The sequence below is a fragment of the Aulonocara stuartgranti genome (assembly GCF_965226115.1).
Source record: "Aulonocara stuartgranti genome assembly, chromosome: 8".
Classification (NCBI taxonomy): Eukaryota; Metazoa; Chordata; class Actinopteri; order Cichliformes; family Cichlidae; genus Aulonocara; species Aulonocara stuartgranti.
In genome coordinates, this window is record NC_138959.1 from 4,366,954 (window position 1) to 4,393,941 (window position 26,988).

At 39.8% G+C, this 26,988-nt stretch overlaps 1 protein-coding gene across 4 annotated transcripts in view; it reads left to right on the forward strand.

The window, feature by feature from the left end:
- The first annotated feature begins 1,587 nt into the window (after window positions 1-1,587).
- Window positions 1,588-26,988, forward strand: part of LOC309712730 (KAT8 regulatory NSL complex subunit 1-like) — a 46,513-nt gene continuing 21,112 nt past the window's right edge. For 2 of the 4 annotated variants that reach the window (XM_082543764.1, XM_082543767.1), the window contains exons 1-2: window positions 7,325-8,253; window positions 11,999-13,466. In XM_082543764.1, coding sequence (XP_082399890.1) covers window positions 12,067-13,466 — 1,400 coding nt within the window. In that variant the 5' untranslated portion in view covers window positions 7,325-8,253; window positions 11,999-12,066. The other 2 variants (XM_082543765.1, XM_082543766.1) reach the window with 2 other exon arrangements.

The following is a 26,988-nucleotide window of genomic DNA, read 5'->3' on the forward strand; positions in this document are numbered from 1 at the left end:
TTGACCACATGACCATCAACGAGCACACAATATTCCAAATATTTCTCTTTCACCAACAACAGTGAGGTTGACCACTGATGTTGGCTAAGGTCTGCCTCACATTCGGAGCCAGATTATTAATTTACTGGCTTGAATAGAAATTCATATTTAAATTCAGTGCCATGTAAGAGGCGTAGAAGATATATCAATTCAGCAGCTGAAGAATGAAAAGGCAATGCGAAAAATCTCAAATACCTCCTCAAAAGATGCATTTTTTTACATGTAAATGGTGACATTTGAATAAAAAAAGAGGGGAAAGGGATGCTTACAAAGTTCATACAGTGCAGTGGTTAAACATGTGGCCCAAGAGCCAGAACCAGCTGCCAAATGATCCCACTGGTCCCACTCTGAATCCATTAACAACTGTAGTTTTTCAGTAAAATGTGGTGATGTTCGCCTGACTACACAGAAATGAAAATGCATGAAAAGGTAAGTTTTTCAAATTGTTTGAACCACAAATATCTAAAATACTGAAGCTGTATACTTACAAAAACTCCAGATGTGAAGGTTTTTTCCAAGGTGATTTGCAAACTGTAACGCACATGTAATTACACTGTACTCAATGACTGTGGAATAACTTGGATATATTTTTATTTTTGCATTTATTTTTTAAATATTACCTTTTGTGGTTGTTTTTAACAGAGTGGGGTATGGAGACCTGCTTAACTCTTATGGTTTCAGCTTTTTAAAATCTTGCGCACAGCCCAGGTGCCCAGCCCAAAATCTGCTTCTTCACACTTAAAGAAAGGGGAAATTTGTCAGTGGTTTTACTGGCCTGGCTCGCCTAAGATCAAACTGGGCTGCATGTGGCTGCTGGGCTAAGATGAGTTTGACACCCCTGCTCTAAATGTTGAAAAGGCTTCACCCTCGGCCAGGCCTCTGCTCCTAAGTCATTTTCACTCCCCCTGCACGTACCTGAGAAAGGTCAGACTTAAGCTTTACTGACACAGCCCCACAGTTTGCCCCTCTGCGATGCTAACCGCTGGATATTCATGCAGCCAGCACAATGCTGCCTCACTGACTTATATATCCACCCATCCTGTCTCCGTTGCCTGTAAGTAAGCATCAGCAGCTTCAAGTGAATCTCCATTCTTGTAAGGGGTTTACCCGCTATTGTGCCTTTCACCGGTGAAATATCACCCCGCCAGCTCTTATCTGCTTAGAAATACGATGCAACAGAATATAGTAAACAAACTCACGCGCTGCCATTAGCTTTATGTTTGCGTTTTTTTTATTGTGCAGTGAAAACCAGTGGCTCATTTCTAAGCAGTAGTCCCCAAAAGCAAAGCATCAAAATGGGAGACAGTGTAGTTACTTTGAGTGAGAACAGTCGCGTAATGGGGCAGTAAAAGGTGTGCTTCATAAATAACGGGTAAGTTGTGAAACATTTTCAAATAAAAACAATATATTTTGGGATAATGAAGTTTCATGCTATGAACTTTCGTCCACATTTCCGCTGTACGGGCATTTGCAAAGATTGACATCTGCAGCAGCCAATAGAAAGCCTCGAACTGGTCTCTCGACCAATAGCAGCGCAGGGGGGGCTGGTGTTATGGAGTCGTAAACGGTTAGTAACAGGACAAGCAGGTAAGTAAGATTTTGTCTTGTTATTTTCTTAAAATAAATGAACGCTCCGCTTGGCAGGAAAAAAACACACATTACGTTAAGCCCCCGGTTGTTTGGCTTGAGCTGGCGGAGTTTTTAAGCGCACTTTTCTGCTAAACGTGCAGCAGTCATTGAGAAGTCAGAGTGGGATCGGGAAGCAAACAAGCTAGCGAGCGTTAGCATCTCTTGCTAGCTCAGCTGGCTGCTATCTGGCAGCCTGGGAGTTCCAAACATTAGCCTGTTAGCTCCGCAACTGGAGAAACTACTGTTTGATTATAGCATAAATCTCCAGTGGCGCATTCCTTCACACAGCGTTCAGTGAAGGAGCCGCTTTTTGTAAACTTACATTTTAATTTCTACACCGTGGTGCTGACATTAAGCGACATTTAAAACTTTTTCATTATAAAAATTTGCAACGATAACGTTAGTGGATGTTAGCTTTAGCTAGCGTTAGCGTGGCAGCAGGACATTCAGATGAATAAATAAATAATAAATAATAAATAAACAGCTGGGGAGACGATACTCAAGACTGAGTCCTAGAAAAAAATAGTGGGGCGGGCGAAGAGGGTATAATTCAGAAAAAACGCTCAAATTCCGAGATTAAAGTCGCGCATTAACGAGAAAAATAGGAGAAATGGTGTTTATTTGTAGCCAATGAGTGACTTTGCTTCACTTTTGAACATTAAGTTTGAAAGAAAATCAGAAATGTGAACTCCTTGTAATAAAAGACCAACAACACCTCTTTCCAAGTATGTTGTTAAGGCAGACAACAAGCGACAAACTCATTTTCACTACGCTGCAGCGCAGGTCTACGTGCAGCAAGCGGTGGGAGGAGTGCACGGACCCTCAACAGTGTACAGCACTGGAAAAACGTCATGTATACTGACGTCCCGCTTCGCTCTCATACAGTGCCAATTTTATATTTATTTATTTTTTACGTACACTGCGCCTCGTTTTTCATATAACCCTGGCATTGTTTTTATTTTTCAGTTTTGTTTGTTTGTTACATTTTTTAATTGTGCCAGATTTGCAATTAACCCTAATTTTGCGTTTTTTTCCACTTAAATTTGCTATAAATTTTATTTGTATATATTCCTTTTTCCCTTCTTTAATTTGCATTCGTTTTCTCAGAAATTAGCCACACGTTTGTCATGTAAATTAGCTGTTCTTTATGTTAAGTTGCCCCTAAATTCAAGGGTTGTTCTTTCCATTTTCCACTGGGCAATTTTCCAAAGTTTGCTATTTTTTTCCTCAAAAATTTGCCCCCCCTTTTTTTTCTTGTAAATTTACAATTTTTTTAGTTAGTGTAATGTGCTGATATCGATTTACTCATGTAATTGTTTTTGCCCGTTCGAATTTTCTTTCTCTATAGCATCAGGATTGGCAATCAGCATAAGAACTGAAGTAAAATAAAAAGTAAAATCTGCCAAATCAACAACATGGTCCAACAAGGGCCTTGTGAATTAAGGGAGCAGCTGATAGTAGCTTATATATCTGTAACTTGCAACATGTACAAACAAAAAATTCCACAAGAGTTACAGCTTGCGCATCACCTAACCCTCTATCTTTTCCTACTACGCCATCATAGTTAAATGTATTGTCTGAAAATTTTAAATATGATTCAAGTAATCTTATTTTTTATTTTATTTGTTTCATTTTAGGTGTCATATTTTCATGTGTGGAAACTGGGAAAATGATCCCATGGATTATTGATTGGAGTTCACCGACAATGGAGTTAAAGGTATAATTGTTATATGCATTTACCTTTATTTTAAAGCCAGGGGGTGCTGCAGCCACCCAATGGCCTTGGAGAAAAGATCACATCAGGGATATAAGTAGTCTGGATTTTGAGCACCCGTGTGAAGAGCAACTGATTAGCATACTCTGTGGACATGTCCCTGTGGATGTATTTTGGTCAAGTGGGATGGATTACATATCCTTGAAGTCTGAAGGGATCACCTAGGAGGAGCACAAGGAAGTTGAGACATCTTTGCATCAGCTGTAACCTGGAGCAAGAGCAAATGGATGGATGGGTATTTGCCAGTTATAACAGTCACAAATCGGTTTGTTTTGTTTCTGTGATGTTTTTCGTTCACGTCCCATGAAGACCTGCGGGGGTCATTTTAGGTTAATACAAAGCAACAACAAAAGGAAAGAAGTAATATTAGGAGATGAAAATCACACTTTTAAAAGTTACTGTGGTAAATCAATAAGAAATGGCAATCAAATTTTCAAGAAAAAAAATGCAGAAATTCTCAGAAATGAAACTAGCGACAAGACTGGTTCACTGAAAAAGTTATGTTTGTAAAAAGTGTAATATTCTTATAAAAACAACAAACATTTTTGAAAATGATAGTCTTTAATATAAAAGAAAAGAAAATCCAGAAATGATCAGAGATTGAAGCCAACAACGTTTTTTTCTCTTAAGAAATGACAAGGTATATTTCTTTATTTTATTAAAGTAATTTGCAAGAGTTAAATGGAAGTATACCCCTGCTTCACTGTACAAGAGTTGGGAGTGGCTCAAGAGTTGGGACTTTGCCTTGTAATCGGAAGGTTGCCGGTTCGAGCCCCGGCTTGGACAGTCTCGGTCGTTGTGTCCTTGGGCAAGACACTTCACCCGTTGCCTACTGGTGGTGGTGGTGGTCAGAGGGCAGCTGTCCGGCAGCTGTCCGGCAGCCTCGCCTCTGTCAGTGCGCCCCAGGGTGGCTGTGGCTGCAATGTAGCTGCCATCACCAGTGTGTGGATGACAGGTTGTGTAAAGCGCTTTCTTCCTCCCTCTGATTTCCACACACACAGATAATGAAGTGTTTATAATGCATGTCCTTTCTGGTAGTCTGATTATGCTCAGAGGCCATGCAAGACCTGTTAGAATAGAATTTTTAATACTTAACAAGCATCAGGAGATCAGAGGTACTGAAACAATCTAAAATCACATATTTTTTTCCATTTTCATTTAATAGTGGGCTTAAATGGTAGTGAGACAAGAGAGGATATAATGTAACTTTGTAAACATCTCAGCTCGGGTTTGTAGACGAAAACACTTCTCAGTAGAGAACTACGTTGAATTTCTCTTTTAGTGTGGGAAAATGGCTGTCAGTGTGCAACGAGTCGTTTATAGGATTATCTTCTAGTGCACAGGATGTTATTAAAAGTTGTTTATTTAAATGTCAAAGAAGATAAACCAGACAAGCAAGAGACACTGGAGTAACAGTATGATCATCTAGTGATGGGCGAGTAGCTGCAGAAAAGTAGCCTCCCTTAGCAAAAAATAAAAAATAAAACCCATAAATAGTGTTTGAAAGAGAAACTTGAATCTGATATTACTTTTTAAACAATTTCAACAAAACACAGGGCATATTTTTCAATTAAAGTTGTGCCTAATGTAACTTGAAGTCCATCCAAGAAAATTAGGTTAACATACTCACTGTGCTAGAGCCGTGCTTAAAATACCTTCATATGATAAACAAAAATTCAATTAATTTGAAGCTACATGATGTTCAGGTTTATCATTCAAAAATAGATAAATGATATCTCAGTGTGTAGCCTCAATACAATTTAGACACAATTAAGCCTGGGAAAAAAATCAAAATGACAATGTAAATGTTTAGAAACAAGCTGTTCAGTGGCAAATATTAATTGTTTATTTTTCCATTGATGTGGATGTCAGTCAGCATCGCTGCAAATAGTAGCCAATAAGCTAGCCTTCAACCCAGCTGCTACTTCATCTCTTAAAAATAAAAATGAAAAGAAATTGTGCAATATGCAAAATTAGGTCAAGAAGAAGGAAGTACAATTTGTTAGATGAGATAAGATAAACGTTTAGTCCCACAGGTGGGGAAATTTGTTTACTTATTTGATCAGGTATATACCTGTTTAAATCTTACCTTAAATTGCAAAAGCTTTTGAAAGCAGAAAACAGTGGCCTGGGTTCGAGTCCAAACTGCTGACACGTCTTTCTTCACTATCCAATTTTTAAAAAAACAATTTTTAAAGGCAAAATAATAAAAAAATAAAATACAATAAAAATACTATTTTAAAAAGGGGGGCTTGAGTATCACTAATTAAGGTAATGCAGAGGGTTTTTCCTAGTTCAGAAGGGGCCTCTGTTGGGTTTGACTACACCCGTAAGCATGACTGATGCACATTTAGCTAAGGGAAGTAGTCTTTGTTATGTTATGTATGGCCATTTAAGAAACAAGCTCGAGTTCATTAAACCTCTGCAAAAATCTTCTTTAAGAAACAGAAGCTCTTTGGTGGGTGTCAGTATTTTGTTATTTGTAGGAAAATTCCTACTAAATGTGGGCCAGTCATGCTTGCATGTGAGGTCGCCCTCCAAAGGCCAATTTTGAGGCCTAAAAAATAACTCATAGCATTTGAACTTAAAGCATTGCATGGATACAAAACACTGATAAGACTGACTTTATCTTACAATAAGATGATAACTCTGTTAGTCCCCACTCCCCTTTACAACTTCCCAGCAACCACATCCCCCCTCATTACTGAGGTCAGGGATTTGCATTTTTCCTTTAATTTGTCACCCATCCACATGATGATCTTTTCATTAAAAATCAGTCAGATGTGAACATTTTTTTTGGTCTGATCCCCTCAGAATCGGTTTTCCATAATACAAAGTAATAAGAGGTTTGTCTATAATAACAAAGACTTCCTGTGATCCAGGCCCTCCCAAATGCTTCATCTGCATCTGGACATCAGTCAAAATAAAATGAAAACGTCACTTTTTATTAAAAACTTTTAATAAAAGGTCTCTTTTTTTTAAATCTATTAGGCAACAATTGAAAAATTTCACAGAAACACAGGTAGGAGTCAGAGTATATTATAGCAACTTTTTTAGCCTTAAACATGCTTGTATATATTTTATCCTGCAGTTTTGTTTTGCGGCTAATAAAAAAAGATAGCAGTATAAATGCAACAAAAACATGAGACCGTTCTAAAGAAAATGCTGTAAGTAAGTGTTTTAAAACATGCCATAGAAAGTACGTTTTTATAATGTTGTCAGACTAATTGATACTTAACAGGCTGTGTCGCCTTCATTATAAGGATTAAATATGTATTGTGGCTCAGTACAGAACTTTCTGGTCATAAATTGCTCAAATTAGATGGTGAAAAATAAAATATCTGCCACTAGAATGCATTATAATAAATCATTATAATGCATAGTAATAATAATCTAATTAGCACTGTAGATATTTATAATAAATATATTAATAAATAATAAAATTATAATAAATAGGGTTAAAATACACAAACTTTTTAGAAACTTTATTTCTTGTTGACCTAACATTTTGCTAAGAATGACATATTCATTAACTGAGTTTTGTTTCATTTATGCCTGTTCGGACATAGTTGGCGCTGTTTTTTGCACAATATGAAGGTTCACACGCGGCTCTGTGGGGAAGATCTCCTTCATGCGGCCAGTAACACTTGACACTAAACATAAACATTTAAGACTGATGAGTTAAATTGATTCCCTTATAGTTTTAGCTTAGTTTGTTCTTGTTTGGAGGTAGTTGGCGCTATGTTTGGGCACAGCGTGAGGCTTTTATTATTTTATTACACGCAGCACTGTGGAGAAGAGCTCCTTCATGTGGCCGCTGGCTGCACCTCGTCATGAAGCTTGTTGTGTGTAGTGTAGTGTGGTGTTTGTGGGCGATCCTGTTCCTGTTAAAAAGTGACAAGAGGCGCAGGCTCTGTTTGCACAAATTCTTCCAAAAAATAGCTGCTTAGGGGAGCAGATCCCGGCTGTAGTCCTCGTTCCTGTTAGTTATTGTTGATTTTCCGCGTAAATATTTAGCGCACAGGTGGTCTTTGAAGCATAAGGGGTATTTTCTGTGTGTACCGTTGGAGTAGGAGCATAGATATGGCGTGTTTAACCAGAAACAGCAGCGGTCGCGGAACCAGTACAGCAAGAAAATAAAAGTGTGTGTCCGCTGGTATCTTTTTTGGAAGACAATGCCCTCCTGTGGGATCTTCTTTTGAGCTTTTATGTCGTTTCTTATCTGCCCTTTACTCTAGTGGTGACTATGAGAAACGTCTCCCGCCTACCAGCTCTAGCACATACGCACACACTCACGCGCGCGCGCAGCACTTCTATGTTTGTCAGAGTCAAATCCGAGGGAGAGGAGCTAGCCGCCATTTTCTAAGCGTCTCTCCCTAAAACGAGAGAAAACGGCTCGCGGCAAACTGCCGTCTGGATTACCTCTTCCTCACCGGGAATCGGACTTTTCGGTAAAGGATTGCCGTGAAATCGCCTACGTTTGAAGTAATTTGGAGTAGAAAGGACGGTTTCGCGGCCTTGCCCTTATATTCGGCGAGGCTAGCTGGCGAGTAAGGTGTAGCTCGTTGATTCGCCCATTGCTGTATCCGGAACGAACCCGAGCGGCTCTGCGCTGTGGACCCGGGCCCCTTTTCCTCCGCTCTCTGGTTGCATTTATTATTTTATGGATATTAATTGATGGCTGAGTGATCGAGTCAACGCGCCACATTTTGTGCGTGTGCGTGCGTGTTAGCACCCTTGGATTTTTTTCCACCAGAAACTGCAGGGGATTGTTGCCGAAATTCCCTCGGATAGTGCAACCTCGTCACGTGGTAGGTTCCTCCTTTTTCTTTGTTAGCGAGCTAGCTAGACTTGGCTGGGTCTACCCCCAACTTCTCCGCTTTTGACACATTTGAGCCCCATTTGTTTGGCGAACTGAATGAGGACCGCTGTAGATTTAAATGTAAAAACAACAGGGCTGCCTCGCATGTGTTCCTGTAGGTCTAATTACAATGCAAACCATGTCTGCACCCTGCATTTAGCTCCCAGCGCGTTTTAAAATAAGTTCTGGGGATGGCCAGATGCTAACAAGAGGCCAGGATTCATTCTCACGCTAATTCTCCGTTTCGTTATTTATGCTCTCATAATACATGTCAGTGCTGGGCGTTTATGCGCCTCAAACTATCAGCCCGGGCGGTGCGCACAGGTTACGCAGGCTGGAAATGTTTACGTGCCTAACTGGGTTAGCTCAAAGTTTACGGCCGAGATATTGAAGGGAGAGCTTCAAAATAAAAGATCTAATGTGTCGCGGATGGGCAGCTTTTCACTGCAGCTGGAGGCTAAGCTTGCGGGCAGGTTGTGTTTCTTGCATCAGCAGCGTTAATTTGCACACAGTGTGTCTGAAGTGACAGGCTCCACGGAGGAGATATTTATCTGCCGAGTTTCCCTGCTGCGTGATCTCCTGCTCGCGTGTATGTTTTCTTAAGATATTCAGCCACGTCTCGATGCTACAATCGCTCTGCTCTTCGGTGGCTTCAAGGCTATGAATAGACTATTATAGCCGTGTGCTCTCAAAACGCTTTTGTAAACATCAGGAAGACATTTTGGTGATTGCGTTATGCTTTGCTAAACGTTGGATGTGGATATTATTTTTGTCGCATCTCTACAGAGGCTCACTAATGGTGCAGTCGGTCCGTAGGGTTGGTTATTTAAATTACCCCCCGTTCTATGCTCAGCGTGTTGCATGAACTCGCTCAGTGTGTTTAAAGCGGAATGGGCGTTTTTTTTTTTTTTTTTTTTTTTAAGGTGGATGAATTGCATTGCATAATCTGCTTCGGAAATACCAACATGGCGTAGTGCGCGCTGACTAGAAACTGCGGTGAAAATACTGAGAGCCGCCTCCATTCATCTCGCCCTGCAGACGCTACAGCGTACATGCAGCTCGCTTTTTATCTGCTGAATTGTGAGAAGGGAGGCTTTTTATCTAAAAGTTTAACATAGATACAAGAGATACTTGGCACGTTTGACGTCCTTAAGGTTTTCTTTAAATTTGAATAATTTACTGACAGATGTAATTGGATAATAATTTAGGGAAAGGTGTAATAGCTGAAAATTAAACAAGAATCCAGTCAGGATGACATCATGTGCTTTGGGCTAATGCTGGGGCCTAAATCCACCTACTTACTGTAAGAAACCCTGCTGCATACTGACTTACCAGGGCACATGTAGGGCAGTGGGGTTTGGGGTAATTTGCATTGGCTTTTCCTGTTCCTCTCTCATAAAAAGATGTCTTCCAAAGCGTATTCTTTAAAGAGCAGCTTTGTTAAGTTAAAGACAATGAGGGCTTGTTCACACAGGCATGGGTGGAGTGGGAATAATAATTTATTAGCCTGGGATTTAGCTCAGTTGTCTGTTTATTCCATCTTTGTCTTTAGCATCACCAGCCCCAAGGTCAGTGTGTGCATTTTAATTTCTTTGTACTTACCAGATGTTGTGGGTCCCTCTGTTGACAAATTATTGTTGATTTCAGTGACAGCCAAAGAATGGTTCTGGAGTGAACGATTGTATTTTAAGAGACTGAAAACACTTTTGCCCGGGATTTTCTTACCCTTCAACTTTGCTTGTGTTTTATTCTTTAGCAGTTCACAGGTCAGCAGCATGTCAAAGAGTCAATGTCATGGAGTTTCCATTAGTATTAGTACATTTATATTGAACATATTTTAATAAACATTTAAGGCAAGAAACTTTCTTTTGGGGTGGTGGTAGTAATTTTCCACTCATTGTACAGTCTTACAGAACCTGTACAGCAAGTATTTCTGTTTAATGTTTTGTTGTATACAGGCACAGTCTGCATTCATGTTTTTCCCATCATGATATACAATTATTATGGAGAATATATTTTAAGTATATGGATGAAACATGGATTTTTCCTGGCTAACAGAGGGGCTGGGTGAGGGGGTGGGACACTACCAACATCAGCAAGATTAGTCGGTGTACAGTAAACACAAGGAGTTCCTGCTTTTTCCTGTTGCCTTGTTTGACAAAAAAACAAACAAATACAAATTCTCCCAGTATTTCTAACTATCTTGTGAAGAAAACCATTGTACATATTAGGGGTGGTTGATATAACCTCAGCATTAAATCTTGATAATCTTGAAAATACTGAATTCTTTATTCATGTTTGATTCTTGAAGCTTGTGGGTACACGTAAATGAAGGGCATGGCCCATCCTCCTTTTCTAATGAGCTAATATCATTGATGAGAAATTGCTAATTTGAAGTGTGAATCTATTGAAATAAAGTGTCAACAGCAGCAATAGTGTAGTAGTGACACAGCATTATATCCAGTGACACAGCAAAAGACAAATGTGGCCTTGTTTGCTTTTTCCCCAGGACATTTTAAGTATAAAATTGCTGTTTAACAATAGCTAAACCAACTTAACCCTGTAACAGTTCAGTAGCTGCACAATATTATCACATGATGAAACTGAAAAATATTTAATAACTTGTAACTTTGGTTGAGCTTTTTTAATCAGTTGCTGAAAGTCCTCCTTCACTACTATGTAACCGGATCAGTAATTTCCATCCACCCTTGTTTACATTTGGGAGCTACTAGTATCCCCTCCTCCATAGCCTTCTTTGTTTTTGTTTTTAAAGTTTATTTATTTTAATTATAATTTTTTCCTGAAGTGGTGACACACGTTTGTTTCCACCTTTAGAGTAGAACAATTTTCTTGTACGTTTTTTTTGTAAGGTACCGCACTTTATTGGAGATTGTTGAAATATTTCCCTTTTAGGCACCAAATCTTCATCGCTCTCAGACATGCCTGGGCTTGTTGCACATAAAAGCATATTGTTTTACAGTAATGATATTGTGATGACATTATTATGTCACCATACAAATTTATGCTGGTATGATGATCCCTGGATATATGATGTATCATGGCTGATGTATGACACAGTTGTAGTAATTTTGTAATAAAAAAAAGAATACAAAAGTCTTAGTATTTAAAATATTACTGTTTGTCTTTTTCTCCCTCTTCTTCTTCTTACTGTTGTTTTTATTGTTATATTGTTGCAATAATAATATTATTGTATTCATATCATTATTATAACAATAATAATAATCATAATAGAAGAAGAAGTGTGGACAACAGAAATTTCACTGTGCAAGCAGTGGTTTGAATAAAGCATGTTTTTGTGTATACTTGGTTGCTGAACACAGTCACTAAAATACTGCATTTATTGCATCAAATATGGTTTCTCATATTTCAAGAACAGGTCTTATGGTTCCCTCACCTGAGTAATTTTGAATGAATGAATATAAATGACACTTATGGAGCTGCTGGTTTCAGTTTTAAATGAACATAGGTAGGTAGTATCTGTATGTTTGTTTACACCTTGTTATGAGGCACATCCCTGTATAAGGTTACTAATGTTATCTCTTAAGCGCTGATGGGAAATTTACCACACAACTCCCTCATGTGAAATAGTATCAGAATTTGATGATGGGTGGTTTTTGGTCATAAGGTGAGTCTTAACTTTTATTTCTTTTCTGTGGTTTTTTTTGTCCCTGCAGGCTGTCCTCAGGTGGGGCAGTAAGCGGGTGGAGTGGAGCAGGCCGCGGTGCCCGTCCCTCTGCACTGCATGGCTGCGATGGCGCCCGCTCTCACCGACGCCCCAGCCGAAGCTCACCACATCCGCTTCAAACTGGCTGCCCCATCCTCGAGTCTCTCACCAGCCAGTGCAGAGAACAACGGTAACGCCAGCAACATCCTCATCCACAGCAGCGGCCCCGCCAAGTGCAAGGCCACCTCCGAAGAGTGTCCCCTCGACTATTGTGGCGGAGGCGGTAACCAGGAACAGCAGCAGCCACAGGCCCAATCTGACTCTGTGTCCCAGGCCTCTGCCCTGGGCAAACTCCAGCCACTTGTGGCTTCTTATCTTTACCCGGATGTGACACCTGTCCCTTCAACTAAGGAGTCAATTAAGCTGCAAGGAGTCCTCATTAAACAGTCTGTGCTGAAAAGCCACAGAATACTGCCCAACTCTCTGCTCAACGGCAGCGGAGACTTCCTCAGGAAGAGGCAGGCGATTGAACTGTCGGGCGGCCAGCTCAAAAGTCTCATGAGTGGCGGCACCAACGGAAGCGGCCAGCCCATGGCACCCGTCAACGGCCTGGCCAAGAAGCTGGCCACCATGTCCAGCTCTGGCTGTGTGGTCGCGGTGAATGGCGACAAGCCTCCCGCCGCCACCGACTCTCAGCCCCAGAACCTGCCCTTTGACTCTGAGACCTTGACGGCGACCTTAACAGGGCACATCCCTTTGAAAGGAGCTCTCAAACGGAGGCATTCCTCTGGGGTTTCTCAAAACACAGATGGACAAAATGTCGAACCACCAGTGCTTCAGTCAGCTGCACTTTCTCCCTTTACCAGCGGCAACCCTAACCCAGTTGAACAGGCGAATTTGGAGGAAGCAGATCCAGATACCCATACGAGTCAGCCACAGGGTTTTGATGGAGAGCGGCCAGGCAGCAGTCAGCAGGGCTCACCGCCATGTACGCCTGCACCTCCCATACCCTGCAGTTCCTCCTCAGATAGCCTCGACGTTCATGTAAGAGAACGCACTCTCATCAATAGCAGCCGCCAGGCTGAGCTCGAGAGCCGACTGCGACGTTTGCACAAACGTCTTCAGGTGGTACAGGCAAAGCAGGTTGAGCGGCACATTCAGCAGCAGCTGGGTGGCTTCTTGGACACGGCCTTGAATCGGCTACTAGGCAGCAACCGGAAATCAGAGACTGCAACCCCCACAGCTTCATGGAGGACCGGGCGCCACTCGTCAAACAACCGGGACGGTCTGAGTCGTTTCCTGAAAAGTGGCTCGATGCCCTTGGAGCTGGAGAGGTTGTATTTGAGTGGCTCAGCCAACCTTCATTCAGCAGAAAGCGCCTTTGACTCTGATGTAACAGAGAGTAGCTCTGGAGGGGACTCTGACCTGGAGGAGGAGGAGCTGTCCCGAGTGGACATTGAGCAGCGGCATGTCAAAATGTAAGTCACCCTCTGAAACGTCAGGCTATTAGGGAGTTTGTACACAAGCACACAGCTGGTTAGAGCCTTCAAAGACTGGAGGTGAACACTGAGGGAAAGACGTCTTATGTTGGAAAGAGGTTTTATACAGAAGCTCCACAGAAGGATTCATTCAAAATTTGGCTGCACTGTTTGGTAACGCCACAGTACTCTGACATTTCATGGTGCTGGGAGTTGTTCAGTCCCTATATTTCCAGGGAAAGTTTCTTGCTGCAGTTTTTCTGTTATGCCATTCCAGGTGCTAGTGACAATTGTAACCACATAGCCTGCCTCAGTAGTTGTTGGGTAAAACCCCAGGAAGGGGTAAGAGGTACGATTCACCCAGAGAGAGAGCGTGTGTAGTTGTGTGGGTGCTATCCTGTGGAGAACGAACCGGCTCGAATGGACTTGCTGCCTCCTGAGAGGGCCTGAGCTGAAATCAAGCGTTGTATTTATTTGCAGGGCGAAAAAGTGAGCACCCACAGAGCACGTCACTGTTTTGGTTTAAAACTGAAACCTAGTAGGAACGTAGAACTGCAGGGGTGGTGGTGGTTTTTGCAGAAGGTGTGAGTTTTATATTTTAACATGCTGCCTGTTGTGACGTCAGGTTTCCCTCAGCCAGGAGGGTGGCCTGTGCATGTACTTCATGGGAAGTTCACATCAGAGAACGTGTTTCTGTGTCATTAGATTTGGGGAAAGTGTGTGTGTGTGGGGGGGGGGGGTAGAGCAGGTGGTGTTAGCAGCATTAATGGAGTTACTGGCCTGTTGAAGATTGGGTAGATTATTAACAAAGCAGTTAAGATCACTGATTTTTATTATCCTTTCCAGTGTTGACTTTAGACCTTTGACCTAAATAACTCCATAACGTAACAAGAAACTTGTGTCCTTAGCATACATGACTGAGGGGTTCAGTTTTGGAGCAAATGGTTTTTGAATGTTTTCTGTGGAGCTCAATGGGGGCGAGAATATGTTGATTAAGTTATACTTTATACAATTTCTGTCTTGTTCAAACACGAAAAGAAGCAAACCAATTAAGAAAACTAAATAAATATGATACGCAAGATAAATAAAACATAAGTTAAAAAATTAAAGGGGAAAATAAATGTAAATAAAATAATTGATTCAACTATAGAGAGAATAACTAAAAATGTAGATCAAATAAAATAGAATGCCAGAGAAAATAAAACAAGACAAATAAAAGTGTTAAAAAAATAAGGTAGAAAATTGGGGAAAGTAACATTAAGCAAAATTGAAAATTAAATAAGATATGTTAAAACCCAGGATAAGAAGTTCTCTAATGCCTTTTAAAATGCCTGTATACAGTAGTAGTACTAGTAGTAGTCATTTAGGTAATAAGGGTGAATATGGCAGTTCAGAGTTGCATGTTTGTAATGAAAGTGAAAGCTGTCATGTCTGCAGGGGGTTCCCAAAGTTATGTTCTTAAAAATACTACGACAGGGTTTTGTTTTTTTGTTGTTGTTTTTTAATTCAGTCTCCTTTGTTTTCAGTAGTGGATACGGTTTGCCAGGAGGTCATCAGGGTCATGGTGATAGAAATGGGAAGTTGTGACATTTTAGATGGCTGTATTATTTGTGAACTCATAGCTGAGAGTTGCATCTTGTCAGTGAAAATGCCAGGCAGAGGAAACAGTATGGAAAGGTTGGTTTAATTAGAGGCCGTCAAGGCAAATTGGTGGATCAACTTAACCCTTTCTTTTAGCTCTAACTCAGCCCATTATAATGTAGGCATCTCTTGAATTTCCCCAAGTAATGATGATCAAAAGCACTTTTCACCAAGCACCTGAAGTACTTCGAGGTATTATTTGAGTTTACATGTTGGGCTCAGTTAGCTCTTTAGACATGATATAAATGACTCATACTGAGCTCATTACATTCAGTGATTTCTTTCTCTAAAGGGGACCAATCATCATGTAATAATCAGCTGAAATTCCCAACAGTGGCTTCATCTTTTCTTCATCTGCTTCAGTTAATCTTCTGTTATAGCCAACATGATATGTCTTGTTGCTGCTTTACCATGAAAGCTTTCCAGCCACCAGCCATCACAAGGCTTTTATTGTGAAGCAGCAACGGCTTCTTGGAGCCTTAGTCACTCTTAACAAGCACTAACTCTTCAGTGAATTCAAGCACGTCTCTGTGGAAAACTGTACACGTATTTACAGTTTTTTTCCCCCTCCACTCTGTGAAACGCTGGATTTTAACCTGTATGGTAAATGACGCATCAGAACTTGTGAGTGTATGACCGTTTCTAAATGTTGTTTTGCTCAGAGAAGATCACTAATCAATCATTGGCTAACAATGTTAACCCTACTGAAGCAAGCTTAGGGCCTACAGGTCAGGAGATGTGTTAAGCAAACAAGTGTCGTTTTTCCACTCATGTATGTGACCTTAACCTGAGAGCAACTAGTTAAGCTTTGTGTTTGAGGGCAGCAGAGTGCTCTTAGCCTGAATTACTTGAAATTTTATCAAGTTTCAACTTAACAAAGAATTGGTTTCACCTTGGATTGATTATAGATAAACATTCAAATTTCAGTTCTTTTAGATAAATCATGATTATTTAACAGATTGTGGAAATATAAATAGATTAATTGAACTCAAGAAACGTTAACACCTGTGGTTCCCAAGTAGTGTGTTCTAGGTAAGTATGAGTGTGCTACAGGATTTGTGACAACCATATGTTGCTGTGATATACAACAATTAAGTATTAATTCATTTGTTGCATCAGTACATGAAAGCTACCTGTCTTGCGACTTTAGTGAGAGGGGATATCAACAGGGCTCAACTGACGTGTGGCATCTGTAGTGAGGTGTTGGTTAATGCCACCATGATGTCAAGCTAGCTGACGAGGCATTTGGAAACGAAATATCTGCCAGTTAAAGAGTGTTGAATTTGAACCAGAAGGCACAAGACAGTTGGGTTGGGTTAAAGTATCAGAAGCAGGGATGGAGTTGAGGTACAGGTTGGGCTGTCAGAAGCCGCATTACAATATCAAAAAAGAATGAACAGCAGATAAGAGTACAGGTGTGCCTTGAAGTTTTGGTTTTGCCATTTGTGCGTGCACAAACCAGTGGACTACATGACTAAGGGTTGCTGCTCTCACTATTCAAAATGCTAGTTGGTTAAACTATTTGTTTTAATTGATAGTAGTTAGCTTCTTCCCTGACAGACAGAAGTGCCTCTCTTGAATGCAGATGAGTGGCTGTAACTTCACAGTAAACAGGTGTTTAAATACTGTTATATATTTGTAGTCAGCAATGCACATAATAGTGGGTTTACACTGAATATTAGTGTTTTATTAATGTCCAACACCAGTTAGCTGCTGGCTCTAAGGTGCTATGCAGCCACCCACCATTAGCCAGACAGGCAAACAACCGAAGTAAGAGGAATTACACCCCCACAAAGTAGTGTGGGTCTGCACTAGTTTGGTGTAAAATGTGAGAGTAGACTGATATCACTTAGCTGGAGCAATCGTTAGGCCTAGTGTGGACTCTAAACATGCTTATGCTCACCGGCCAAAGACAAATTTTGATCTTGGAAAAGCCCCTAAAATATACAGCTGGTAATTTGAAGACATTACACATGACAAGTTTTTCATTTTCAAAGCAGAGGAAAATTCTGTATTTTTTTGTTCATGGTGATACCTGCTAAGAAAAAATGCAATATAAAACTTTGGAGGGCGACTACAGGTGTATGCAATGTAATTGGTTTGCAGTAAGTCGGTGTTTTCCTAAGTCATCTGTGCATTTTCCTGTTTTTTGTTTTGTTTTGTTTTTTTGTCACATTGATTGTGAGTAAAATAAAACCACATAAAGTCAAACTTCTTTTTAAAAAAAAAAAAATATATATATATATATAACATGCCTGGTGATTTTCCTTGGGATAGAAGGCCAAAACCTCTTCTGTAATCAAGGAAGAACACGGACATTGTGTAGCTGTTCATTCAGTATATTTAAAAAATAAAAAACCCCAAAAAACTGGTTTCTTAGCTCCCAGCCCTGCGGCTCTGAAACCTTAGCTCCCTTTGTGAACATGTTCGTCTTCCTGGAAATAAGGTGTGTGTGTTTATGTACATATAACCATGAAGCCACATTTTCACAACTGGCACTTTGTCTCAGTTACCAATTACTGGCTTACAGCTTGGTACCACTCAACACTACACTCACAATGTAATGTTGTCTTCTTCAGGCCAGCAGCACCTCAATTATTTAATGTCAGCCGAGTTGACAGCGTTGTGTAAAATAACCTATTTGGATGCGTTGCATTACTTACAGCTAATCCCATCATCGCTGTCTTTACTGTAGACGTGGTTTCTCGTATCTCAGAGGATTGGGGGGCCAGCCAACTGGCCAGCATCTGGTGCAGGCTGTCAATGTGACGTCTGTCCATGCCGCTTTCCTTTATAAACTATTTGCAGGATCACTTGGATGCATTAGATTAGGCCTGTTACACTGCATTGAGAAATGAGTGGGTACTTTTTTTTTCTTTTAGTTTCTGAGGCAACAATAAACGCTCATCAGGAAATCTCAGATGTTACATAATGCCTCGTAGACAGAACAATGAAAACGTCTGCGTATTTGCACTCAGGTTTGGGGGCTTTGCATGTTTTAGTTGATCAAACTGTGCTTCAGTGATGGAGTACATGTTGCTCATATGATACTAATGCATCGGGACAGTTAAATGACTGTCTGCCCACCTTGCTTCTGCTTGTGAATCAGGGTGACTAGTTTGGCCGGGACCACAGCGTGCCCTTCATGCTTATGGCTCAGCATTACTCTGCAGTCTCAGCTGCTCAGCTACCTTGTCCCCATACTCATTCCTCCATGTCTGTGTATTTACGGATGTATGCGAGCCCCTGTGTACGTTCCTGTCCTGCTCTGACACATCTGGATGCGTTTAGCTCGAGCTGAGTTCCTGAACACGAACCCACAGTCGTTACATAACCCTCCTCTTTTATGTAATGACTTGCTGCTGCTGCTGCAGCTCTCTGGTTGAATTTGCCCTCTCTAGTTTCTCCTGCCCCACACCCTGCCTCGGCCTGCCTTGTTCAGTTTTCTTCCTATGAAAAGATGAGCCTGACCAGCTGCTAGCTCACCCCTGGCACATCAATTATATCTGAAGAAAATAATGTCAATGTTAGGATAGTTTTCAGCTCTTTTTATTATTTAATGTGTTTGAAAACCCTTCGCACAGGAGGACAAAGAACTAAAATGACAGCTGCTAACTTTAATTTCTCTGTTCTTGTTACATAGTATGAATGATGGCTTGCTGGTTGTGAAGCATAATTGAAAAAAGCGATTCAGAGGTCACACTTCAAAGTATCAATATAAGTATGGTAGAGAGTGGAAGTTATGGGAGTTTTAGTAGTGTAGTTTGGTTGGTTGGATTCATTTTCCCTCATAGTTTGCATACTTACACAAATACTGCAAGTCTTAAAAATGCTAATGATTAAAACAAAATAATAATTCACCATCCCTTTAATTCCAAAGAGAGTTAAAAAGATTGAGTAGCAGAGTCTTAAATCTTTCCTGCTTTGAGCTGTAGGATGCCTGAACTGGTCTGTTCACATTTAGATGATAGCTAACCTAAACTGCATTTGACACAGGGCTGGTACTGCAGCTTTAACCACCTTGTATAGTCCTGCAGAGATGTTTTGGAGGGTCCAACCTAAATCTGAGCTTTTGAAGTACAAATGAAGCTTTGTACTGGCTTTCTTTGTAGTAGTTACCTGTCTTGACAAAACTAAAAACCCCAGTCCCCATGGGCATTGCGATGGTGGTTCGCAGCTTTCAGTGTTAACTTGGGGTTACTGCTTCAGGCTGTAAGTGCACGGTGTGTTTGATGTGTTGTTTCACTTCTGTTTCGCACAAAATAAATAATTTGACTTCCATCTACATCAGTTATTATCAGAGGAATGTGTGATAATGATCTAGAAAGGATATAAACAGAGAAATGTAATTGTGGAGTATTTCTGCAGGAAGGTATTTATTTTTGTGCTTTCACAAATTAAATATTAATTTATTTTACCTCTCAGCAATGTAGTTTATTTGTAATTTGTACATTAGAGCTCTGAAACTTGAAACATGTGTCATTTAAACTGTCTTTTTATTAAGAGTTTTTCCTTTATACATATAAACAAAAAGAGAAGAAAAGGATTACAGATTATCTGTACATTCGGGGTAATTAGCCTGTACACTTAAGGCTGTGAAATATAAAAGGAAAAGAAAGCTAAATAAAGAAATATAAACATAAGTATTATAATAGTAATATTTCCCCAGATAACATAATCCCTGCAAAATAATCCAATTCATTCCCACCCAGGTCACTGCCCTAGACCTGTACACTGTATTTCCACTCCTGACATGAGGGAGTTGCACATAGACAAAAGTGAATGTACCTGAAAATCTGTGTCATTTAAATAGTTCCTGTGTTCAGGACTGACTCTGTCCCTTAGATCAATGACAGATGTGGAAATCACTTACATTTGTGGATGGATCAAAGTGAAATGAATTTGACTGATTTAAACCTCTTGGTTTTAAATACATATCAATTTTATAATCCCTGTTCTGTCAGCTGCAGTTCCTGCAGTGTAAAACATACTTGGCAACAGATGAGTCCCAGCGTGAAAACATATTCATGCAAATTCTTGTGACAGTGCAACTCGTACTTGTACTACACAGCTTCCTTCTGCATTGCTAGTTGGGTTGCATATATAAAATCTATTTCTTCAGACACTAGAGCACACTCACGTTAAAGAGTTTTTAGTGTTAAGCTCAGCCTTGCTCTACTTGAACATAGGTCACTAAAGTTAAAGTAATCTCACTTATCCAAAAATCTGTGTATTTTCCTGTCATTTTAGACTTTGGAAGTAAGTGTTTTACTTTTGCATAAATTAACCAGTGAATTCTATTTAAAGTTTAAAATAATCCTCTTAATTAAAAACAAATTTTTCTCTTTTTTTAATTATAACAAACTCTGACATTTCCAGTTATTAAGTACTTGTTTTTAATCAGTGGTGCCAAACAATTTAACTGCAGTGAAGTTAGAGCTGGGCGATATGAGATTTTTTCATATCATGATATGTTTTTTTCATTTCAGGCGATAACGATATCTATCACGATATAAGCCAAATAACTATATTTGTAAGATTTAAATGTGCCGTTGCTCACAAGTAAAATGTGAAATAATCAGCAGCTTGTTTTTATTTAAATATTTATTTCCCATAATAATCAGAATCAGAATCAGAATGGGTTTATTGCCAGATGTTGAGGTTTACAACATTAGGAAATTGCTAAGTTCAACAGGGTAGATGTACTTAAGGAACATGAGACTTTTTCAGATAAATAAAGGCAAATATTGCAAACTACACAAAAGGCAGCCGCTAAAGCGTTTAAGTTTCAAAATAGAACAAACGAAACAGACTAAATTGTCAATTCCACTTAGAAACAAAATATTAATTCTAAAAATAAATCTTAGTTTGTTTTACAGAATAACAGACAAAACTGACTAACTTTTGTCAATATCAAATAAACTGAGAACTATAAGGAAATTCTCAATCTCTCCTTGTTGTATAGCTGAGCTTTTCATACAGTTTTAACAGTTACTTTAGTCTGACAAAAGCCGAATGACGAATTAGCGCTTCCAGTCAGAGACTGAGGCTACGTCCACACGTACACGGGTATTTTTGAAAACTGAGATTTTCCGTTTTCGTTTTAAAAAATAATCCCGTCTAATTCAATTCAATTCAATTCAATTTTATTTATATAGCGCCAAATCACAACAAAAGTCGCCTCAAGGCGCTTCATAGATACAGAGAAAAACCCAACAATCATATGACCCCCTATGAGCAAGCACTTTGGCGACAGTGGGAAGGAAAAACTCCCTTTTAACAGGAAGAAACCTCCGGCAGAACCAGGCTCAGGGAGGGGCGGCCATCTGCTGCGACCGGTTGGGGTGAGAGAAGGAAGACAGGATAAAAGACATGCTGTGGAAGAGAGACAGAGGTTAATAACAGATATGATTCAATGCAGAGAGGTCTATTAATACATAGTGAGTGAGAAAGGTGACTGGAAAGGAAAAACTCAATGCATCATGGGAATCCCCCGGCAGCCTAAGTCTATTGCAGCATAACTAAGGGAGGATTCAGGATCACCTGGTCCAGCCCTAACTATATGCTTTAGCAAAAAGGAAAGTTTTAAGCCTAATCTTGAAAGTAGAGATAGTGTCTGTCTCCCAAATCCAAACTGGAAGCTGGTTCCACAGAAGAGGGGCCTGAAAACTGAAGGCTCTCCCTCCCATTCTACTTTTAAATACTCTAGGAACAACAAGTAGGCCTGCAGAGCGAGAGCGAAGTGCTCTAATAGGGTGATATGGTACTACAAGGTCATCAAGATAAGATGGGGCCTGATTATTTAAGACCTTGTATGTGAGGAGCAGGATTTTGAATTCAATTCTGGATTTAACAGGAAGCCAATGAAGGGAAGCCAAAACAGGAGAAATATGCTCTCTCTTTCTAGTCCCTGTCAGGACTCTTGCTGCAGCATTTTGGATTAGTTGAAGGCTTTTCAGCGAGTTTTTTGGACATCCTGATAATAATGAGTTACAGTAGTCCAGCCTGGAAGTAATAAATGCATGAACTAGTTTTTCAGCGTCACTCTGAGACAGGATATTTCTAATTTTAGAGATGTTGCGCAAATGGAAGAAAGCAGTCTTACATATTTGTTTAATATGTGCGTTGAAGGACATGTCCTGGTCAAAAATGACTCCAAGGTTCCTCACAGTGTTACTGGAGGCCAAGGTAATGCCATCCAGAGTAAGAATCTGGTTAGATACCATATTTCTAAGATTTTCAGGGCCGAGTACAATAACCTCAGTTTTATCTGAATTAAGAAGCAGAAAGTTAGCGGCCATCCAGGTCTTTATGTCTTTAAGACATTCCTGCAGTCTAACTAATTGGTGTGTGCTATCTGGCTTCATGGACAGATAGAGCTGGGTGTCATCGGCATAACAGTGAAAATGTATGCTATGTCTTCTAATGATGCTGCCTAAGGGAAGCATGTATAATGTAAACAGAATTGGTCCTAGCACTGAACCCTGTGGAACTCCATAATTAACCTCAGTGTGTGAAGAGGACTCTCCATTTACATGCACAAATTGGAGTCTATTAGATAGATATGATACAAACCACTGCAGTGCAGTACCTGTAATACCTACAGCATGTTCTAATCGCTCTAATAGGATATTATGGTCAACAGTATCGAATGCTGCACTGAGGTCTAGCAGGACAAGCACAGAGATGAGTCCACTGTCAGAGGCCATAAGAAGATCATTTGTAACCTTCACTAAAGCTGTTTCTGTACTGTGATGAGCTCTGAAACCTGACTGAAACTCTTCAAATAAGCCATTCCTCTGCAGATGATCTGTTAGCTGTTTGACAACTACTCTTTCAAGGATTTTTGATATGAAAGGAAGGTAGGAGATTGGCCTATAATTAGCTAAGACTGCTGGGTCTAGAGATGGCTTTTTGAGTAAAGGTTTAACTACAGCCAGCTTGAAGGCCTGTGGTACATAGCCGATTATTAGAGATAGGTTGATCATATTTAAGATCGAAGAATTAATTAATGGCAGGACTTCTTTGAGCAGTTTTGTAGGAATGGGGTCTAAAAGACACGTTGAAGGTTTGGAGGAAGTAATTATTGAAGTTAACTCAGAAAGATCAATTGGAGAAAAAGAGTCTAACTTAACATCAATGGTACTAAGAGTAGCTGTAGATAATATTACATCTGTGGGATGATTACTGGTCCACACATAAAGGCAGAAATGAAGGAAAACGCTGCTATGAACATGCCAAAGCAGCAGGTGGCGCTAGATTCCTAACCGTGCAGAAATGTTGGCCAATCAGAAGTCTAGAAGCCTCGGTGGGAAAAAGTAAACAAAGCTGCGGCATAGAAGCAGAACCGAGTCGTATGTGTGGACGGACAGTAACTGTGTGTATATGTAAGCATTTAAACACTGCAGAGAGTAGAATTAACAGTAACAGTATTGTAGAAATTCATTTCACCGAAACAATAACGTGGCGCAGAGTGTGACGTATGCACCAGTTTATTGTATTTCCAGACTTGCTTTCGGCACAATTTACAGTGCACGCTACTCTGTTTTTTGTCAGACTTGAAATAGCCGAAATACCTTCACCCTACGGAACTTCTATGGCTCTTCCGTTCGACAATCTCTCCGGCATTGGAACCATCATCTGTTTTCTCTTCGGTCACGCTCGGTTGATTTTTCTAGTCGGCACACTCATTTCCTCCATTACCCGCTGGCTGCTTCCCAAACAAACACACGTGCGGCTTGGCACTTGTGCTGTACGTAACAAGTCACGCGACGTGACGCTGCGGCTGTGATTGGTTCGGCTCTGCGCTACTTAGTTTGGATTGGCTGACCTTTTTTTTTAATTTTTTTATTTTAATTTTAAGAGGACAAGAGCGGCGAGGTCTATCGCGATAGCTTAATTTCTCTATCGAGTAAAAGTTATATCGCGATACATATCGTTATCGTTCTATCGCCCAGCTCTAAGTGAAGTTAATAATTAGATTTTTAAAAATAAGGTTAGGTTAGGGATTTCAGTGTTACTCCACTGGATTTAGAAGTATATGGAAAGTTAAAAGTATTTGTACCTCCTACATAGATTCTTTCACTCATAAAGAAGTTACTATTATTGTTTAGTTACAACAACAATTACATGGGAAGTTTTTGTAACCTTTCAGCCTGATCTTTAGACTCAAGGAATGACAGAAATGTTTAAAATTGCACTTTCCTGTCATGCCTTCAGTTGCCTGGCACATTTTATTTTAATTTTTTAAGGAAGTGAATTGAGGCAGATCTTTCAGTTGGTCTTATGGACCTGGTAAATGTTCTCCATAATGTACTTATTTAATGATAGAGAAACATTTGCAGAGGTATTTTTTGGGTTAAGGTTGAATAATAGTGATCCAAGTATAACAGCAGTACATTTAATGAATTTTTTGACCCGCTGGGTCAGATTTGACACTCCTGACCTGAACTGGAAGAAGTCTTCTTCCAGTTCAGCTCTAACTTGCCCACTCTCTTTATTGCCAGCCTGAGTAAAATATGAACATTCAATGACTGCTCTTTGGATTTGTGGCACATCTGTTGAGTATCAAATGTGTGCATTTGCTGAAGACTGCTTGAGAGGAAGGTGGAGGTAAAAAACGAGCCATCACTGCAAGTTGGAATGGGTGTGGGTGCACATTTTTAAACTGTCTCTCTCCTGGAAGATATTGATAGTGCTACATTTAGCTGTTCGCATGAAAGAGAGAAAAGTACAATGACCCAGCTCCTCTCTGACCTCCACACACAGCTTGCCAATCAGGCTGCGAGCCAGGAGCACATGTCAGATCATAAGTTTACGGAAAGTTACAGATTATGGGAGGCGCTCTGTCAAGGGTGTGTGTGACGCTGATGCTGTTAAATAATATGGCAATATGCAGTTTGGACCCGGATCATAAATATGGGTTAAGAGGAGGGAGAAAGTTGAGATAAAACCTACACTTTTAAACTAGCACTCACTGTATTTGTGCATCAGTGCCACAGAAAGCAGCTGATCACAGGTGACGTGGGTGGACATGACTTTTATTTACATGCACAATAGTTCTGTCTGTGCTTTGGCTGTGCAGTTAATCAAATTTTATATTAAACAAGATGATTAAGATAATCATCTGCCTTTGGCTGTGCAGTTAATCAAATTTTATATTAAACAAGATGATTAAGATAATCATCTGCCTTTTTTCTTTACTAATAGTCCAAAATGACACTTAGCCAGGCTTGTGGCAGTTTTACTTCAGTTCATATTTCTTTATGTAATTCAATTATATTTAAAGTGCATGGAAATCCACTTAATTCTTCTAAGTTGAAGCTGCTGTTTTTCCTGCGTGTAATCATATTAATCTTGCTGTAATCACAAATCCCTAGTCTGTGTTAATGTCTGTCCTATACTAATTTTAAGTATTGTTGTGTAAGAGTGATAAAGTGAAAAAACAAACCTAACAATGCGTACTACAGTTGTATTAAGACTGTCGAGTTTCACTTATCCCCACAAAAAACAAACACAAATTCATATTTTCTATTAACTTTTCAAAGAAGTAAATGTGTTTCTAGTTTTGAAACCTCTCTATTTGTGTTCCCTTCAGCATGCTTCAGGTGGGATGACTGCTGTCAGTTTTCAGCTTAGCATAAATACAGACAGCTTTTATTTTTAAATGCTTGTGTAACTTTTAAAACATAGTGGTGATAAAAGGAAGCATAAGAAAGGACAATTTTCATCACCTTTTACATTTCCTGATCAGGTGCTTCTCGAAGTACAGCATGAATGACAGCAGCGTCATCTTCACTGCTTTTCTGTTTTCAACCTTTTTGAGGAAAAATGAGGCTATTTGGGATGAATCTTGTAAAACATTCATTCAGTACCCTCTCATACTGCTTTTAATTTGCTGTTATGCTTCACAGGTGAATTCATGGCTGTGGTTGGTGGAAACACATTTTTGCTGTCCTTTGTGGCACCTTTTTCCCCCCTGTGGGTTTAAAAAGAGAATTAATTAGTGAGCTTCATTTCTAAAAAAAAATGCCCAGCAGTCCAGTGTGATACAGTCGAAGCCCCTCTCATACCGCAGACATGCCTGTACACACTAGGGCTGCTCGATTATGGCAAAAATGATAATCACGATTATTTTCACTGAAATTGAGATCACGATTATTTGACGATATTTATTTAACCCTTTAAGACCTACTATAGAACCAAGTCCACCAGAGCTTATATTATTTTTTTTTACATGCTGTAGTGCCATTTGTGGGAGCATTTCAAGTTGCTATACATCAATACAACTGTTATAGCCCATATTTTAATAATATGTATGCATTAAGTCCATAGTAATTACATAAATTGCAAAAAAGTGCAATAAACTACAAAAAAAATTGAAAATCGCTTTTGTTTTGTTTACATATATTTCTACTTGGAGAAATTTAAGAGGTTTATCCCTCAAAACTTTAAATACAATAAAGTTGCAAAAAATAGTTTCCCACCACAGGAAATTTATTTTGAGTGTCTTCATAGTTTTATTTTGGAGATACAGCAATTTTTATATACTGCAGGAAAAACAAAAAACAATCCTATGATGCAAATTTGCAAAGAAAACAGCATGTGCATCATTTCACTGTGGGAAGTGTTACGAACAGCTGATAGGAACGGCAAAGCGTGTTTCTGGAATATTATGTTTTTGTTCCTGCAAGCGCTTTTTATGCAATTTTTGCAAAGCTATATGTGGAACGAAACCGTGACCGAGGACAAGCTGATGGCATAAGATGTAAGTACAACTCCTCCGGTTTCATATGCAAAACAAATTATTGCGCTAGCTTACGCGGTTCAGGTTCTACAGGGATTTAAAAATAGTTACGCAAAACGGAGCGTGCTGCTCTGA